Below are 17903 nucleotides of genomic sequence, written 5' to 3'. Positions count from 1 at the left end.
ACTGTACTAACTTGCATTCAATTTCAACATTTCGTACTTTTAAACCCTGATAACTGGGAGTTATTGTTGTAAGATTAATAGCTTGTTAATATTTGGTTTGTTTTCTCAACTTTTATTTTGGAGATAGGTGTCATGGCTAATTCGGTGAGATCTCCTGTGCTCATTGACCATTTCAGGTCGATCACTAGTACTTTAGGTTTATTTTATCGCTAAATAGCTTAATTCACTTTTAGTCTGTTGACAATCTCCATTTTGATAATGCCAAAGTTAAGTTTATGCATTGGACATCCAATAATGGATGGCATACATGTCATTTCCAAAACCCATTCCAATAAATAGATCATTTAGTTTTGATTCAATTTCAGTTTAAATTCTGCCTGCATCCTTAAGGAATCAATTCTTCACTGACAACATTCCCATTATCATTTATGTAAATTTGACTATTCCCAGCCCACGTTGGCAGTCTTTTTTATACTTTCGGACTTATTATAGTGAATTTTCTCATTTGTAACAGATGTGAATTAAAAGCTTTATCAATATCTTCCATTGTCTTAAAGATATCTCTAAGGCAATCCCCATTCTTACCTTTTTTAAAGGAAAGAGCCCAGCTTGAGTAGTCCTTCATCTTTTACATAAGAAGTATTAATATTTAGCGCCAATGCGAAGTAATTTCACATTGTAGCAATGATAAAGTTGAAATATGGCTATGACAGAATCAAGTCCTGAACTAACACTACAGCAGAACAGTGGGATACCTTCTCTAACCCACTCACAAGTGCTGTCTCACACCTATATCCAAAAATGTCATGGAGTACAACGTAAGTATCACACCAATGGCATTACTATTGCTGAAGCCCCCATTATCAACTTCCTAGAGAGATTACCTTTTACTAAAAACTTAACTAGATCAGCCATATAAATACTATAGGTTCAAGAACACGTCAGAGGCTGGGAATTCTGTAGCTACAAACTCAGCTCACAACTCCCCAGTTGCAATCTACTAGACACAAACCTAGAGTGTGAAAGAATGCATTCCACTTGCTTGGGCGAGTGCAGGTGCAACAAAACTCAAGGCTGAACGAATGCAGAGGTAGTAACTGCTTGAATATTGTCGTGAGAATAATGCTGACAGTATTCATCATTACTGAGTAGTAAATTTGTCAGCAACTTCCAGCATCTTCAAGATGCAGTTAAACGTGGAAAATGAAATCAAGAAGCTGCTGTCTAACAGCATTTCCACAAGCTCCAATACCTCACCAAAAGAATCAACACTCACATATACGCAGCTGCAAGCAGAGTTTCTACCTATTAGTTACCCAGATAAAGGCAAGTTTTCACTAAAGTGTAAATGAACTTGAATGGAGTGACAAGGTTTAATTATTGACCAACAGGTTCTCTGGTAATAAAAATTAATATAAGCAAAATGTCTCATTCTTTCAGATCTTAATTATTGCTGAAAATCTTTTAAAACAGAACTACGCTTTTTCTTTCAGCCTTCTCTACTTTTATTTCACTTTCTGTACATGATTTTGCATTGAATTAAATATTCTAACTTACACGCCTGTGAAAATGGGCTTATGAATCAAGATTTCTCCTTACTCCGTGTGAATTTATTACAATGAAGACAACATTTTCATCCTGCTTGATTTGAACAATCAATTAGCCAGCAACCAGACTGTTTTATGGCTGAAATCACCAACAGGGGGCTAATACTGTGAGTGCCTAGCATCAATTAAAGATAGCCTGCACTGCTTAAGGCTAGCTAGCACCCCTTAAAAAGATGAACTATGGCTTAAGGAAGTGCTGGCAGCATAAGTTGAAAAACTTGCCCTGTCAGCACTTGGAAAAGGGAAAAGAATGTCAAAATAGGGGACAGAATGGACTCCAAGACTTTTAGTACACTGTACTGAAGATCTTGGCAGAGGAGGTGGACAGAAGGAAGGATGCTGTTTATTTCCCGAGGGTCATGAGGTCTTCCAGACATATGGTCAAAAAGTAGTGAGACCAAATAGCCATGGTGGTTGTTGCCAGGAGTCAAACCCTAAAGGCTCAGAATGATGTCATTAAAACACAGCACTCAGACAGCATGACTGCAGATGCCAGTGCTCAAAGTAACTTGGAGGGTCTCAAAGTAGCATAGCAATCTATTTTGGCTTAGGGTGACTGAAGTGCTCTGAGGAAAAGTAAGTGCTTCCACAGAACATGCATCAGGATGACACCATACATCCTTCTATCCCTGCTAGTCCATCAGTTTCCATGCTATCATACATCAGCAAGTCAGTCCAGATTGCCTCTTCCTCGCCTCGATCTGTGGCTCCTCCCTCCCCTTCCTTGACATTTCTGTTTCCATTTCTGGGGATAGACTGGTCACTAATTTTCACTACAAACCCACTGATTCCCACAGCTACCTGCACTATACATCCTCACACCCTGATTCCTATAAAAACTCCATCCCATTCTCTCAGTTCCTCCGTCTCCATCGTACCTGTTCAGATGAGGCCAACTTCGACAAGGGAGCCTCCAAAATGTCTACCTTCTTCCTCAATCGAGGATTCCCCAGCTCTGTGGTCGACAAGGCCCTCAACCGGGTCCGACCCATCTCCCGCACTTCCACCCTCACCCCTTCTCTTCTCTCCCGCAACAGCGTTAGGGTTCCCCTTGTCTTTACCTATCATCCCACCAGCATCCACATCCAGAAGATCGTCAGATGCCATTTCTGCCACCTCCAGCAAGATGCCACCACCAGACACATACTCCCCTCCCCTCCCTTGTCTGCCTTCCGTAGAGACAGTTCCCTCCAGGACACCCTGGTCCACACTTCCTTCACCCCCAACACCTCCACAGGACCTTCCCCTGTAACCAGCAAAGGTGCAACACCTGCCCTTTTACCTCCTCCTTCCCCAGTATCCAAGGGCCCAAACATACCTTACAGGTGAAGCAACACTTCACCTGCACTTCCCAGAATCTAGTCTACTGCATTCGCTACTCACAATGTGGTCTCCTCTACATTGGGGAAATGAAGCGTAGACTACGTGACTGCTTCGCAGAACATTTACTTTCTGCTCACAAAAAAGATCCTGAACTACCTGTTGCCTGCCACTTTAACGCCCCACCCTGTTCCCTGGCTAACATGTCTGTCTCTGGCGTGCTGCAGTGTTCTAGCGAAGCTCAATGCAAGCTGGAAGAAAAACACCTCATTTTCTGCTTGGGGACCCTGCAGCCCTCCGGGCTCAATATCAAGTTCAATACTTTTAGGGCCTAAACTCTCCCATGTCTCAGTCCCCTACCCCACACATCAGGCCTTGTTACCACATAGTCTGCTATTACACGCTACCTGTTATTAGTCACTAAGACTCCCCATTAACAACAATTCACCCTCCCAGCCTGATCATTATCAACTCTTTGTCTGTCCAACTGCTCTTCTCTCTCTTTGGGCTCTATCCTATCGTTTACTCCCTACCCCAACCCCTCCCCTTTTTTCTGCATATAAACATACATTTTCCCAGCCACCATCAGTTCTGAGGAAGGGTCACCGGACCCGAAACGCTAATTCTGTTTTTTCCTTCACAGATGTTGTCAGGCCTGCTGAGCTTTTCCAGCAACTTTGTTTTTGTTCCAGATTGCTGCTGCTCATTCCAATTTAGCGTAAGCAAAAGGCAGACCCTTTTGAGTCAGAGCTACTTAAGGTCACCTTTCAAGGCCAGCTGAAGTCTTCGCTTCTGAAAGTGAATAGTCTTTCGACCAACCATGTCCCATCTGTTGGGTAGGAATGTTCAGCAGCAGCAAGATGGGAAAAGATACATAATGGCACATAATAAAGGAATGGACAAGGGTGATTAGTCTGTATTATTTTGGCATGGCCTGAATTGTAAATTTGGTTTATAATGTTTATTTTTACATTGAACAAACTAGATGCTGTGATAGCAGTGATGGAACAACCAAATTGTGGGACTATTTGTGAATTCGGGTTGATTTAATGGTATCACACTCAGCTGAGCTGATCAAGACAGAAAGGGGTTATCCAGGTTGCCTCCTCCTTGCCTCTTGCTGTCTGGAGCTGATGATCATATTTCTGGCATGCTCATGATGGACAGGCATGTAATAAAACACCACACATTTTGACACCCACTCCATAGCAAGTCTCCAAAGCATCTAGGCACTGGATGCATTTTTCATGACAACAGTGGTCTATGTTATCATCTGAGTCAGCATGGCTTTCATTGACTACACAATGTGCATGTGTATGTGGGTTATATGTAGCAATCATGAGCAAAAACTCGCTTTCAAGTCACCATTCTTTTATTTGCCATGGTGACTGGGAAAGCAAACTGCTGTAGAATTAAGGTATTATTATTGTTGTGCACTTACCGTATGCCTATGCTCAGCCACCAGCTGTCAATGGCACCATTAACAATACGCAAGCCTGCAATTCCAACACTTGTGAAATGCTAACAGTAATCCAGAGAAAAAGAAAATCAACCAGCAACTAACCCTGTAACTAGTTGATGAGATCTTTAAGTAACACTAACATAGAATCTTTCCTTTTGCTCAATATATGTAAGAGGTTAATAAAGGAAGTTAGTCAATGAAGTTGGAATATTGACCTTCAAAATTACAATATTTCAAATGCCTAGTTGATGTTCATTCCTCACACTTCATCAACATAATGTATGGCACAATTTATTCATTAAGATCATACATGTGCTGCAAATGCCATTTTGGAGTTCTTTGGGCGCTGATGAGCTAATCTAATTCGCCGAGTCCCTATAAGTTTTCTTTAATCTGATTTGCTTCCTTCTCATCAAAGTCTCCATTCCCCTGAAGGGGATGCAACACCATTTTGAGTTTCTAATTATTGCATTTTTCAGTGTAAAATCCCTCACAAGGCTAGATGAATGTGACTACAATGTATGGTGAGTGTGCTATTTGTTCACCACTGACAGCAAATTCCATGCCAAAATATTTTGGAAGTGCTAAATTGCAGACGAAGTTCAATGTTCACAATAATATTAGTGGAATCACAATTTGCTCGACACACTGGACAATAACTAGTAGTAGAGCAGAGGCATAAAGCAGAAATACTTGGAACATCTATGTAAAAAGCAACATATTGGCAGAAAAGACAAATCAGACTAAGTATACATGTCAAGTACAGTGTTTCTCACTGTTCATGAGCAGAAACTGCAGATTTCAAATGATGATGTGACCTTGATGCGGTAATGGTTACTGATGCCATGACATCAGGTATCAGGGCTCGTATGCAATTTATTTTTTTAAACCAGCAATTGCTAAAGCTTACCAGCAAAATTGAAAATACAACTCACATTTTGCTGGGCATCTAAATTTCAGTAGGGTGCTGCGAACAAGGCAAATTACCCAGTCTCACTCATGCATGTGAGCACAGGAAGCAGACCCCCAATACTGAAATAAATTTGAATCCATTTCTTCTAGAAATCCAGTGTCATTTATTATCAAAGCGAAGGCATCCTATATAAAAACCAACAATTTAAAGAAAAAAAAGTCAATATTAAAAAAATTATTTAAAAAATTAACAAACTGACCAATTAGGGTGAGATTTCAAGATATGAATTTTTTTTTTGCACGTCACTTACTGCTTCATTTAGCGTAATCTGTAACTCTTAATTCTGTAGTTCCAGTATTTCCACAGTGCTCAATAAACCAAAGCATTACACCACAATTGGGGCCTTGGTGTTAAAATGATTCAAGTAATGAAATTACTGTGACGTGGTAATGGATTGCAAATTCTACAACATGTACCACCATATCACAAACACCTCTTATCGAAGTCACAAATGTTTCCCCGAGTCAAAGAGTCAATAACAAGAGGCATAATTTTAAGATGAAAGGCAGAATGTTTGTTGGGGATTTTGAAGGAGAAGATTTTCACCCAGAGGGTGATTGGAATCCAGAACGCATTGCCTGGGAGGGTAGTTGAGGTGAGAGACCTCATAACCTTTAAAAAGTACTTGGTTGAGCACTTGAAATGTCATAACATTCAAGGCTACAGGCCAAGTGCCGGAAAGTGGGGCTAGTTATTTTATCAGTGCACGCTCAATGGGCCCAAGGGCCCCTTCTGTACTGTATGATTCTATGAAATTACATCCTATGTGATTGCGACAATTCCTTCCTCAACCAGCCTGCAGCCTTTGACATGACCGACCACATCATCCTCCTCCAATGCCTCTCTACTGTCATCCAACTGAACGGGACTGCTCTCAACTGGCTCATTCTAATCTATCTCATCATAGCCAGAGAGTACCTCACATTGATTTTGCTTCTTGCTCCCATATTGTTGCCTCCTGTGTACCTCGTGGATCAATCCTGGTCACCTCCTATCTCTCATGGAAATGCTTCCCCTCAATTACATCACCAAAAGGCATTACATTAGTTATCACATATATTCTTTAGATAGGCAATAGGCAACTCAACCTAACCATCGCTTCTCTTAATTCCTCCACTGTTATTAAATAATCAAACATTTTATTGATTCAGTCTTGAGATGTGAGCATTACTGGCTAAGTCAGCATTTATTACCCATCACTAATTGTCCTTGGTGGTGGTGCTAAGTTGCAATGTGACATCCAAACTGCATTTGCAGAAATTTCCTTGAATTGACTACTAGGAAAATTGAAGCCATTGACTGTAGCCCCTCAAAACTATGTTTGAGAGTTACCAATTCCATGCCTAATCCTGGCAACTGTCAGAGATTAAACCAAGATAAACACAACATCGTATCACACTCTAATCTCAATCATCAGTAAAGTGACAGAAGAGGTCATTGATAGTGCAATCATGCAGCATTTGTTTAGCAGTAATCTGCTCACTGACATTCAAGTTTGGGTTCCTCCAAGGGCCACTGAGCTCCTGACCTCATTACAGCCTTGGTTCAAACATGGGAAAAGTGAAGAACGCTAGGATGACTGTATTTGATATCAAAGGAGAATGTGACCCAGTATGGCATCAAGAAGCCCTAGCAAATGACATGCAACATTTTTAGTCACACAATAATAATGATAAGAATTGGAAAGTTAACCATTGCTTGACCAGAAGCCATTTAGGCCAGTGACGGCAGTGGTGAGAGGTGAAGGGGATATGCTCAGATTTGAAGTACATGCACCCGAGTTTTGGATGATGTCACTTCTATGGACTTTAGAAAATGGGAGACTAGCCAGGAGTGCATTGAAAATCACTAGGTTTACAGGTAACAAAGGTGTGAATGAGCATAACAACATTCAGTGAGCTGAGAAAGGGGCAAATTTTAAAGATATTCTGAAGGTGGAAATATGCAGTCTTATGAAAATGATGACAGGAATATTTCAATTAATGTGGGTGTCACAAGCTAAGCGAGCACATTGCCTATCTGTGGGCAATAAATCATAATTTGGATGCAATTTCTGAAGTAGCGTTTTACAGTGAAGACAGTTATGACCACCAGATATGTTCAGCGCTCTCTCTGCTTGAGAAGGTGGTAGTGAACTACTTTCTAGAACTGTTGCAGTGTTTGGGATGTAGGGACATCCAAGGTGCTGTTAGGAAGGGAGCTCCAGGATCTTGACCCAGTGACAGTGAAGAAACAGTGGTACAGTTCAAAGACAGGATGGCCTGTGGTTTAGAGGAGAACATGCTGGTGGAGATGATTCCAAGCATCTGCTTATCCTCCTAGGTGGTAGAGGTTACAGGTTTGCAAGGTGCTATCAAGGAGGTGTGAGTGAGCTTCTGAAGTGCATTTTGTAGGTGGTACGCACTACTGCCATTGTACATCAATTGTGAAGCATGGATAGGGTGCCAGTCAAGCCTTGTCCTGAATGATTTTGAGTTTCTTGAGTATTATTGGAGCTGCATCCATTCAGGCAAATGGACAGTATCCCATCATACTCCTGACTTGCATCTTATAGGTGGTCGAATGGTACTAGGGAGACAGGAGGTGAGTTACTAGTTGCTGAATTCCTAACTTTTGACTTGCTGTTGTAACAACAGTATTTATACAGCTTGTTCATTTCAAATTTCTAGTCACTTAGGTATCCCCATGGTGTTGATAGTGATGGATTCAATGATAGTAATGCCATTGAATGTCAAAGGGGGCTGGTTAGATTCTTCCTTGTTAAAGTTAGGAATTCAGCAACTAGTCACTAACCTCCCATTTTCTAAAGTCCATAAAAGTGACAATATCCAAAACTGCGGTGCATGTACTTTAAATCTGAGCATATCCCCTTCACCTCTCACCGCTGCCGTCACTGGCCTAAATGGCTCTTAGTCAAGCAATGGTTAATTTTCCAATTCTTATCATTATTTTAAAATCTCTCTTTATGGCTTTACCCATATTTCTGTCAACTCCTCTAGCCCCGAAATCCTCTGAAATAACTGGACGTCCTATGTTCCTGCCTCTCGTCCGTCTCGAATTTTAATAGTCCCACCATTAACAACAAAGCCTTCATTTGCTAAGGCCTTAAACTCTGGAACACCTTTCCTATTCTCCACCATTTCTCACTCTCTTTTTCTTCTTTTAGACAGGCACAGAGTAATGCAGCATGGAAACAGGCGTTCGGCCCAAAGTGGTCCATACTGACCACGGGGCCCACGTCACTAGTTCCAACTGCCCGCATTTGGTCCATATCCCTCTAAACCCTTCTCATCCATGTACTATCCAAATGTTTTTTAAATGTTGCTAATGCACCTGCCTCAACCACTTTCTCTGGCAGCCCATTCCATATACGCACTACTCTCTGCGTGAAGAAGTTGCCCCTCAGGTCCTTCTTAAATCCAGCCCCTCTCACCTTAAACCCATGCCCTCTAGTTTTCAATTCCCCATCCTAGGAAAAAGACTATATGTATTCATCCTAACTATGCCCCTCATGATTTTATACACCTCAACAAGGTCATCCCTCATTCTCCTACATTCCAAGGAATAAAGTCCTATTCTAGCCAACATCTCCCCATAACTCAGGCCTACTAGTCCTGCCAACATCCTCGTAATTCTTCTTTGCACTCTTTCCAGTTTAACTATATCTTTCCTATAACAGGGTGACCAAAACTGTACACAACCCTCCAAGTTCGGCCTCACCAACGACTAATACAACTGTAACATAATACCCCAACTCCTCAATCGTTGGGCCAGCATATTAAATACCTTCTTCACCACCCTGTCCACTTGTGACGCTGCTTTCAATGAACTATGTACTTGTACTCCGAGGTCCCTCTGTTCCACAACACTCCTCAGGACATTACCATTTACTGTATAAGTCCTACCTTGGTTTGACTTGCCAAAATGCAACACCTCACAATTATCTGTATTGAATTGCACTTGCCAATCCTCTGCCCACTTCCCCATCCGATCAAGATCCCTCTGTAATTTTTGATATCCTTCCCCGCTATCAATTATACCTCCTAATTTTGTATCATCCATAAACTTACTAATCATGTCTTGTACATTCACATCCAGATCATTTATGTAAATAACAAAGAACAACGGTCCCAGCACTGACCCTGTGGCACACCACTAGTCATAGGCCTCCAGTCCGAGAAACAACCTTCAACCATCACCCTCTGCTTCCTACCACTGAGCCAATTTTGAATCCAATTAGCTAGCTTGAAACCTACCTTGAAACCTATCTTTTTGATCCACCTCCTGGACTTCTGACTTAATATCTCCTTACATGATTTTGTGTCTTACTTTGTTTTATAATGCTCCTGTGAAGTTCCTCAAGGTGCTCAAGATGTTGCATTGCATTAAATGTATGACGTAATATCAGTTATTGTTGATTCTCCGAAGTACAGCAGAAAATGTCTTGTGGTTACAACTGTCTTCAATTTAAAATGCTACTTCCAAAATTGTATGTTAAAAGAATTAGATCCTCAGGCAAATTATGACTGTTAGCAGCTCAGACAGCAGGACTTCTCCACTGGAGTTAAAACAATGCTTACCATGCAAATAAGACATTTATACCGATCCCCACGGGATAGCTGTCGTTCCAATTCACGGATACGGGCTTTCAGTGCTTCAATTGTCGTTACTGTTGCATCTTCAGATATCCTTCAGAATCAAGGAAAAAGAAATCAGATTAGGGGCTTATTAGTGTTTTTTTTTACTAGAAGTTGATGAGCCACATACCTTTTAAAGCATGCAATCTTTCATAATTGGTCAACCACAAGGAGTATTAAGTACTTGAAGAATTATTCTTAAATAGAACAAACAATAGATACCTTTAATATTCTCGAGTAGATTTGTAGCTGGGGTTGTGGATGCTGTGGTTGGTTCGCTCACCGAGCTGGTTCATTAGATTGCAGACATTTCATTACCCTGCTGGGTGACATCATCGGTGCAGCCTCCGATGAAGCGCTATTGTATTTTTCCACATGGTATTTAAACTCTGGGGTCCGTTGGAGTTGATTAACTCATTTCCGGTTTCTCTTTGCAGTGGTGTGTATGTAGGGTCTAATTCTATGTGTTTTTTGATGGCCTTCTTGGTGGAGAACCAGGACTCCAGGAATTCCCGTGCCTGTCTCTGCTTGGCTTGTCATAGGATCCTGACGTTGTCCCAATCAAAATGGTATTCTTCATTGCCTATTGGTCGACCAATGCTCACTCGTCTCCAAACATACATCCAAGGAGGACCACCAGTTCAACTGGGACAACATCAGGATCCTAGGACAAGCTGAACAGAGACAGGCAAGGGAATTCCTGGAGTCCTGGCTCCCCACCAAGAAGGCCATCAAAAAACACAGAATTACTCCCTACATACACACCACTGCAAAGAGAAACCGGAAATGAGGTAATCAACTCCAACGGACCCCAGAGTTTAAATACCAGGCGGGTAAATACAATAGCGCTTCATCGGACGCTGCACCGATGATGTCACCCAGCAGGGTAATGAAATGTCTGTAAACGAATGAACCAGCTCGGCGAGCAAACCAACCACAATAGATATCTTTGAACTCAGAACTGCTACAAAATGTTTACAGTGGATTGCCAAACTTTCAAATGTAACATAGAAATATCACTGTAAAACAGTACTGAGCATTTTCAAACCTGTACATAAATATTCTGCAGAATGCATCAACTCTAATGATAAAAATTTAGCTGTTGCCTTTCCTCTAATTGAATCAGCAACATTAGTCCCTTGCTACCTTCATCCCTTAGTTTAGGGATCTGAAATAAGCATTGCAACAAATTCAGTACATACAATAATACTAAGCAAAAGTGAACAATATTTCGGACAAGCTAAAGAAATGCATGCCAATAGAAGGGGTGGGGAACAGCAAGTCGAAAGGATTGGCCAGCAAGACTGTCCTTTGATAAATTGACACTTGATTAACAAAAGTACAATTGAAAAGTCGACTACAGTTTTAAAGTACCTACTGGAACGCACCCAAATTTAACAGCAATCAATTAACAGTCTCATTCTTAGATTGCCAATCTTGTCAGTCACTGAATGGACACTAAATAGTATAACAGCAAAGACAGGATGTCAAACTACGAATCAAATTAAGAATAATTAGGCTGTCAGCATGGTCACAGAAATGCAGGTATCACAGGAATAGAAAAGAAAGCACAGAAGAGGACAGACTCATATGACTACATTTCCCTCTGTACTCCAGCCAAATAAACCAAAATTGGAACATCATAATACATCAATAAATCCCAAGAATCTGGCAGCCTAATTTTTTGGATTTCTAAAAGAGGTAGCTGCAGATATTGATTGCTGGTGCATTGGCTAGGATTTCACAAAACTTCCTAGATTCTGTTAAGCTTCCAACAGATAAGATGTTGGCAAATATAACACCTCTAATAAAGAAACGAAAGGAAGAAACAACAAAATTCAGGCTACTTAGCCTGACATCACTCATCTGGTAAGTGCTGGAATCAATTAAAGACAAAGTTTGACAATACATTTAGAAAACACTGGTATTATCAGACAGTCAACATGATTTTATGAAGAGAAAATCATGTTTGACAAATTTATTCAAGCTTTTGAGCATGTAAATACAGTGGAGAGGAGAACCAAGAGATGTGAAACGATTAGATTTCCAAAAGACATTTGATATGGTATCACATCATAATTCAATAAAGTGACATGATCCAGGTCAAAGCAGCCCACTTGATTGGTACCACATCCACAAACATCCACTCCATCCACCACCAATGTTCAGCAGCAGGAGTGTGCACTGCAGAAATTCACCAAAGATCATTAGACAGCACCTTCTAAACCCATGACCACTTTCATCTAGAAGGACAAGGGCAGCAGATATCTGCATGTTTCCCCTCCAAGCCACTCACCATCCTGACTGGGAAATATATTGCTGTGCTTTCAGTATTGCTGGGTCAAAATCCAGGAATTCCCTCACTTACAGCATTGTGGGTCTACCTACAGTACATGAACTGCAAAGGTACGTGAAGGTAGCTCACCACTACCTTCTCAAGGACAACTAGGGTTAGGCAGTAAATGTTGGCCCAACCTGCAACACCCACGTCCCATGAGCAAATAAAGAAAACACAAAACGCAATAAGGTTCATGAAGTCAGGGATAGCATGACTAGAGGATTAGTTAATGGAGAAGAAGGAAAGACTCAGTAAACTTGGAGCATTTTCAAGTAGACAGGCTGTGACTAGTGGGCTAGCACAAGGATTCGTGCTGAGGCCTTAATTATAATCTATGTTAGTGACTTAGTTGAAGTGATACAGAATAATGTAGCTACGTTTGCTGATGAAACAAAGCGAGGTGGAAAGGCAAAGCTGTGAGAGCGCACAGGAAAGATGCAAAAGAGTTATAAAGTAAATGCCCAACAAAAGGGTAATGGAGTATAATGCCAGCAACTGTGAAGTTATTCACTTTGATCATATGAATATAAGTTTATTTTTGTTTTAAAGGCATGAAACTTGGGAGTCTTGATCCAACTTTCAACAGTGCTTTGATGAAACCACATCTTGATTACTGCATGTAATGTTGGTCTCCAATATCTCCATAATGAAGGACATACTTCCAAAGGAGAAAATACAGTTGAACTTCCCTAATTGGATCTCTGAGTTGAGAGGGTAGACCTTTATGAGAAGTTGGTTAAATTAAACCTATGTTCTCTGGGGGTTAGAAGAAAGACAGATGATAATTTTCAAATGCCATACCATCACGTACGTGAACAACAAGAATGAAAAGAATAGAATCATTTACCCAAGTTTGCAAATGACAATGTTAGGAGGCAAAATAAGTCTCCACTGATGAAAGTTAGAAAGAAACACAGGCAGATTAACTGAGTGGATAAAACAATAGCAGGTGGAATCTTATGTGAAGAAGTGTGAGGCTGTTCACTTTGGATGTACGATAGACAACCTGAAATATCTTCTTACTGATGAGTTGTGGTGATGCAAAGGTCTACAGATGCAAAAGCATATTCTAAAAGGCTGATGAAATGTGGTTTTTTTTAAATGGAACTGGAATATAAAAGTGAGAAACTGATAATGCAATCGTATTCTAGAGAAGGACCATATTCAAGTTTGGGCACTGAATATCAGGAACAATATTTTGACCCTGGAGGAATGTACAATATAGATTCACTAAAATGAAATCGGGGTTAAATATTTAAAGTAAAAGGAACACTTGTCTGTGTTCTCTTGGGTTTAGAAGGATTTACTCAAGGTTTTTAAAATGACAAAAATTTGATGGTTAGGTACAGGAAAAAAAATATATTCTCTGGTCAGGAACTCTTTAAAAGAAATATTACTCCATTTAAGAATGCTATCAGGAAGCAATTTTGCAGAAAATGTGTTTTGAAAATCCAGAACGCTTCCTTCCAAAAGGGTGAGAACGCTAAGCTAATTGAAATTTTCAAGACTGAAATCAATGGTTTTGTTTTTGTTAAGCTTCATAGCATCTAGAGTAAAGATTTGCAAACGGAATTCAGAAACAGATCAGCCATGGCCTAACGGAATGGAGGAACAGGCTTGAGGGCATGAATGATCTTCTACTATTCCTATAAAACAAAATGCCAACTCCACACTACCATTGATTTGCATTCTCACAAGCTCTCATAGACACGAGAAAAAAGACAGAGATACCCAAGACAGAGGATTCCAAGAATGAGTTGATATGAACAGTCTTAAGGAAATAAAATGTTATATATAAAAAAAAACTGATAACATCAATCCTCTTTGGCTTTAGTAGCACAAGAAAATTTTTCCACTTAACTGAAATGAAAACAAAAAATTCTGGAAATACTCAACAGGTCTGACTACCTTTGTGGAGACAGAAACAGCATTGGCATCTCTCATCAAATATTGAAATGGTTTTGCATACCCTATTTTATTAACATATGCATATATTTGGGACAGATATAGATTGTTCCGAATGAAACAATTTGCACAATGTAACTGATTTAAATTCTGCTGGCAACCAAACAGTTTGGAAGAGACCCTAGACAATGAACCCATTCATGGCCATAGACAGGGGCAAGTCATTTTTTGATTTACTGCAATGAGGAACGTGCATCAAAACACTAATACTTCTATTACAAATCAAATTGCGTCAGAGATCAGTCCCAGCCTTTCAGAATGTGTCACATATCAATTAAAATCTCCAAAAACATACGGGCATTCATGACTTCAACTTATCGAAAAGTATGATGATACTATACTAGCTACACATTAAAAAACAGCTTGGTGGGAGTGAAAAAGGTGAAATCTTAACATAAATAGTAGCACACCCTGTTGACCAAAGAGCAGAGAACTGCACCAGGAGATGGTCTTTTCTTCTCACCTTCTAAGTTCAGAACGATGGAAATCATAAAATTGTATCATTTGAAGGGTAAAGGGGAAGGCAAGAAGGAAGAATTTAATCTTACGAACCAAATACTAGACAGCTATTCAGCAACAAGCAGCAGTGTATGACATAAACCTTCTTATGGCGCACTTACTAATTCATTGATCTAAAACAAGTGAACAATACTTCAGATTTGATAAACATCCTCAAATCGCAGCAGGAATCTTCAAAAGACCAAAACGATCACTTTATGCAACAGTGCAACCAGCAACCATTTATCATTGCACAAGGGCCCTATAAACCACATCTACTGTGCAAGTAAGCAAGCCTCAGTGTCAGGCATCGAAAAGGAATTTGTTTCCTGACAATTTAGTGCTGCTCAAATTAGCCTGGGTACATTTATTCACTGCACTCGGGAGGTCTGGGCAAATTTTACACGTTGGCAGTCACACATTGATTTTGCAATTTAAGAAGTTTGCAACAGCAACTCTACAAATCTTTGAAGGACAGCTGTGCATTTTCCTGCCAAAACATAAAACACATTGCAAATAAATTTAGCAAATTTATATGGTAAAGGATGAATGGAGGAAGATGCATTAAAAAAAAATCTACACACAGCTACTCAAGAATCATGAAAAAGCCACTTTTTTTTTGTTAAAGATAGCTCTGGAGGTGAATTTTTTACAAAACTGTTGCAAAATACAGTGATATTGTAAATGGCACCTGTTAATTACTCATTAGAGAGGAAATTATTGATTTCATCAGTGCAATAAAAAAAATTAAATGCATTCTTTTTCAACAGATTTACAATTTTGTTACACAGGGCATATAAGGATACCTTCTCTTGTCAAATACTGATTCTGTTTGAAAGTAGGGAAGCAGTATGCAGGCCGTACTGAGCTTGTGCATCTCCTAAGTGGCGACTTGTACAGAAGCAATGTCATAGCCTTAAAGGCAAGCTCACCACGCCACCTTCATAATCATAGAGCACATTTAAATAACAAATGGGCAGACAAAATAATTTGTTGAAATTAGTCTGGTAGAAGCCAAGTAGCAGGTGTGATGTTGCCTGTAATCAATGAGTAGGCTACATCAAGTCATCATTTAGCCATAAAAAATTGCTGCGTTACCTAAAGACCAGTGCAATATGTGAATACTGCACAATCAATAGAGAAAATATTGATTTAGTTATTGTAGGTTCATATGCTCCAGACCTTGTTAAAATCACATTTATTAAATGGGCTGTGCTCATTAACCATTTAATTTTGGTACATTTTACCTAGTTTTACAGGGATCAGTTGCTTTGAATACACAAGTTGCTTTCCATTTCCACTGAACCTAATATGAGTTCATTTGTCGATTCGCACAAAAACTTCTTTAGATGAAGTCTGGTAGAATTGTGGTCACTTGAAGACTGCACTCCATGTACTAATGCTAAATCTATTAGTTTTAAAGTTATACTCATTTTTACACTGGTTGAATGAGAACAGAGAGAACAGAATGAGTCAAGGGTCCTTTTTGTGTGCAATGACTCCTGGCGTAAGTTATGCATGTCTAGATTTTATGTGCATGCAGGATTAGACCTGGCAGTGATCTCAAAGCATTTGATAACCTACCAAGACATTCACACAAGGAATGGTTAGTAGGTCAAGGTACCAATCAAATAGCAATGTTTGCATGACAACTTCGCACTCAAATGACCGCTTTCTGGTGAGAATGAGGGCAAAAGAAAGAAACTTTGTTACTTTAAACATTATTGATTAATATACCAAATGAAAGATCGAATCAGAAGTCACCATTGATAGATTCCGTATGTTGTAACAGGTCCTTGCTAAAGGCTGCTATGGGATTCATATATGATGCAGTATTTAATTTCTAACTTTTAAAGCTAATCTGTGAAAAACCTGCTGCATTAACGGATGCAAAACAAATCTTTTTGTGCAAATTGATGCTGCAGACTACATGGAATTCCTGAAACAGCTTGTAAAATAATTAAAGTCAGAAGGAATACATTAAAAAAAAGGTTGTTGTGATGATTCTTCAGAAATCTGAATTTAACATACTCAATGGCATATTCTCCTACTAGTCCTAGTAACTCGGACGCTGAATTAATTATCTTATATCATGTCTCTGCCTGGGCAACAATGCAGCCTCTAACGGAATCCATTAACTTCATTAGCAAATAATGATCACGGTGGAGAGTCTCAATGGACCCAGCTAGGTCTATCAGATAGAACAGGTCATTTGTCAAACATTAGTGCACACGTGTGCTCTTTGCTCCTCAAATTAAACAGTGGAATTCCCAAATTAACATCTCAGATGGTTTCTCTATGCAATCCATTAATTAAATCATATTAGTTTACACACACTCAGAGGACGGAAATATTTGAATGACTGCTTCTATTGTGTTAAAACTGAAAAGGGTACTGCTTTAACAACAGATTATAATAAAAAAAAGTACACTAGTCAGACATCAGAACTATTTTACCATCTAAATATGTTTCCTGTTAAAACTGGCATAGCAGGGGGAGAGGGGGTTTGAGGGAACAGTTTTGCATAATGAATCAATAAAACTCTGTTTCATCTTTGGAGACGTTTGATTTTGGATTAGACTGATGCACTGAAGAACGTTTAAAACTCTGAAGAGTCCTGATGAAATGTAACAGAACAGGTTTCTACCCAGCTCTAATCAAATATTAAATCACGTACAGTCCAACACAATTAGGACACAGGAAACGAAAACAGCATGCCAGTGCAGCACAAGATAAAATTTTGAGGATGAAACCAATGTTTATTTTTGGAGGAAGACAGCATTCTTAACCTGGGTGTTCAAAAGGTTGATCTTGATTACTTTGATCAGCAGGTCCAGCATCTCATGCTGGAATATCGTTCCACTGGCAAGTGAAATCTCAACCATTAACTCATCCTTCTCATCTGACCTCAAAAAATGAGTACTGATATATTATTTGGTTGTAGCAAGGGTCAGGAATAGGACACAAATACTTACAACTTATTCATTGGTTAGCAATGCGGAACAGAGACTGCAATTAATTTTTTGTTTCCCTAGTTCAAATCTATGATTGGGCAGTACCAATAAAGTGCTGTGTGTTTTTTTTAAACTAAGGTAGATTTTTA

The 17903-nt window shown here is 39.7% G+C and overlaps 1 protein-coding gene across 5 annotated transcripts in view; it reads right to left on the bottom strand.

The window, feature by feature from the left end:
* The window catches only part of rnf220a (ring finger protein 220a), a 462984-nt gene that overhangs the window by 27725 nt on the left and 417356 nt on the right, over positions 1-17903 (bottom strand). For all 5 annotated transcript variants that reach the window (XM_048602023.1, XM_048602025.1, XM_048602024.1 and 2 more), the window contains one exon: positions 9943-10051. In XM_048602023.1, the coding sequence (XP_048457980.1) occupies positions 9943-10051 (109 nt within the window). The remainder of the gene's footprint in view (positions 1-9942; positions 10052-17903) is intronic.

Source organism: Rhincodon typus, chromosome 10 (assembly GCF_021869965.1).
Source record: "Rhincodon typus isolate 14 chromosome 10, sRhiTyp1.1, whole genome shotgun sequence".
Classification (NCBI taxonomy): Eukaryota; Metazoa; Chordata; class Chondrichthyes; order Orectolobiformes; family Rhincodontidae; genus Rhincodon; species Rhincodon typus.
Note: the sequence above shows the minus strand (reverse complement) of the source record. Positions and strands in the feature narration are given on the sequence as shown.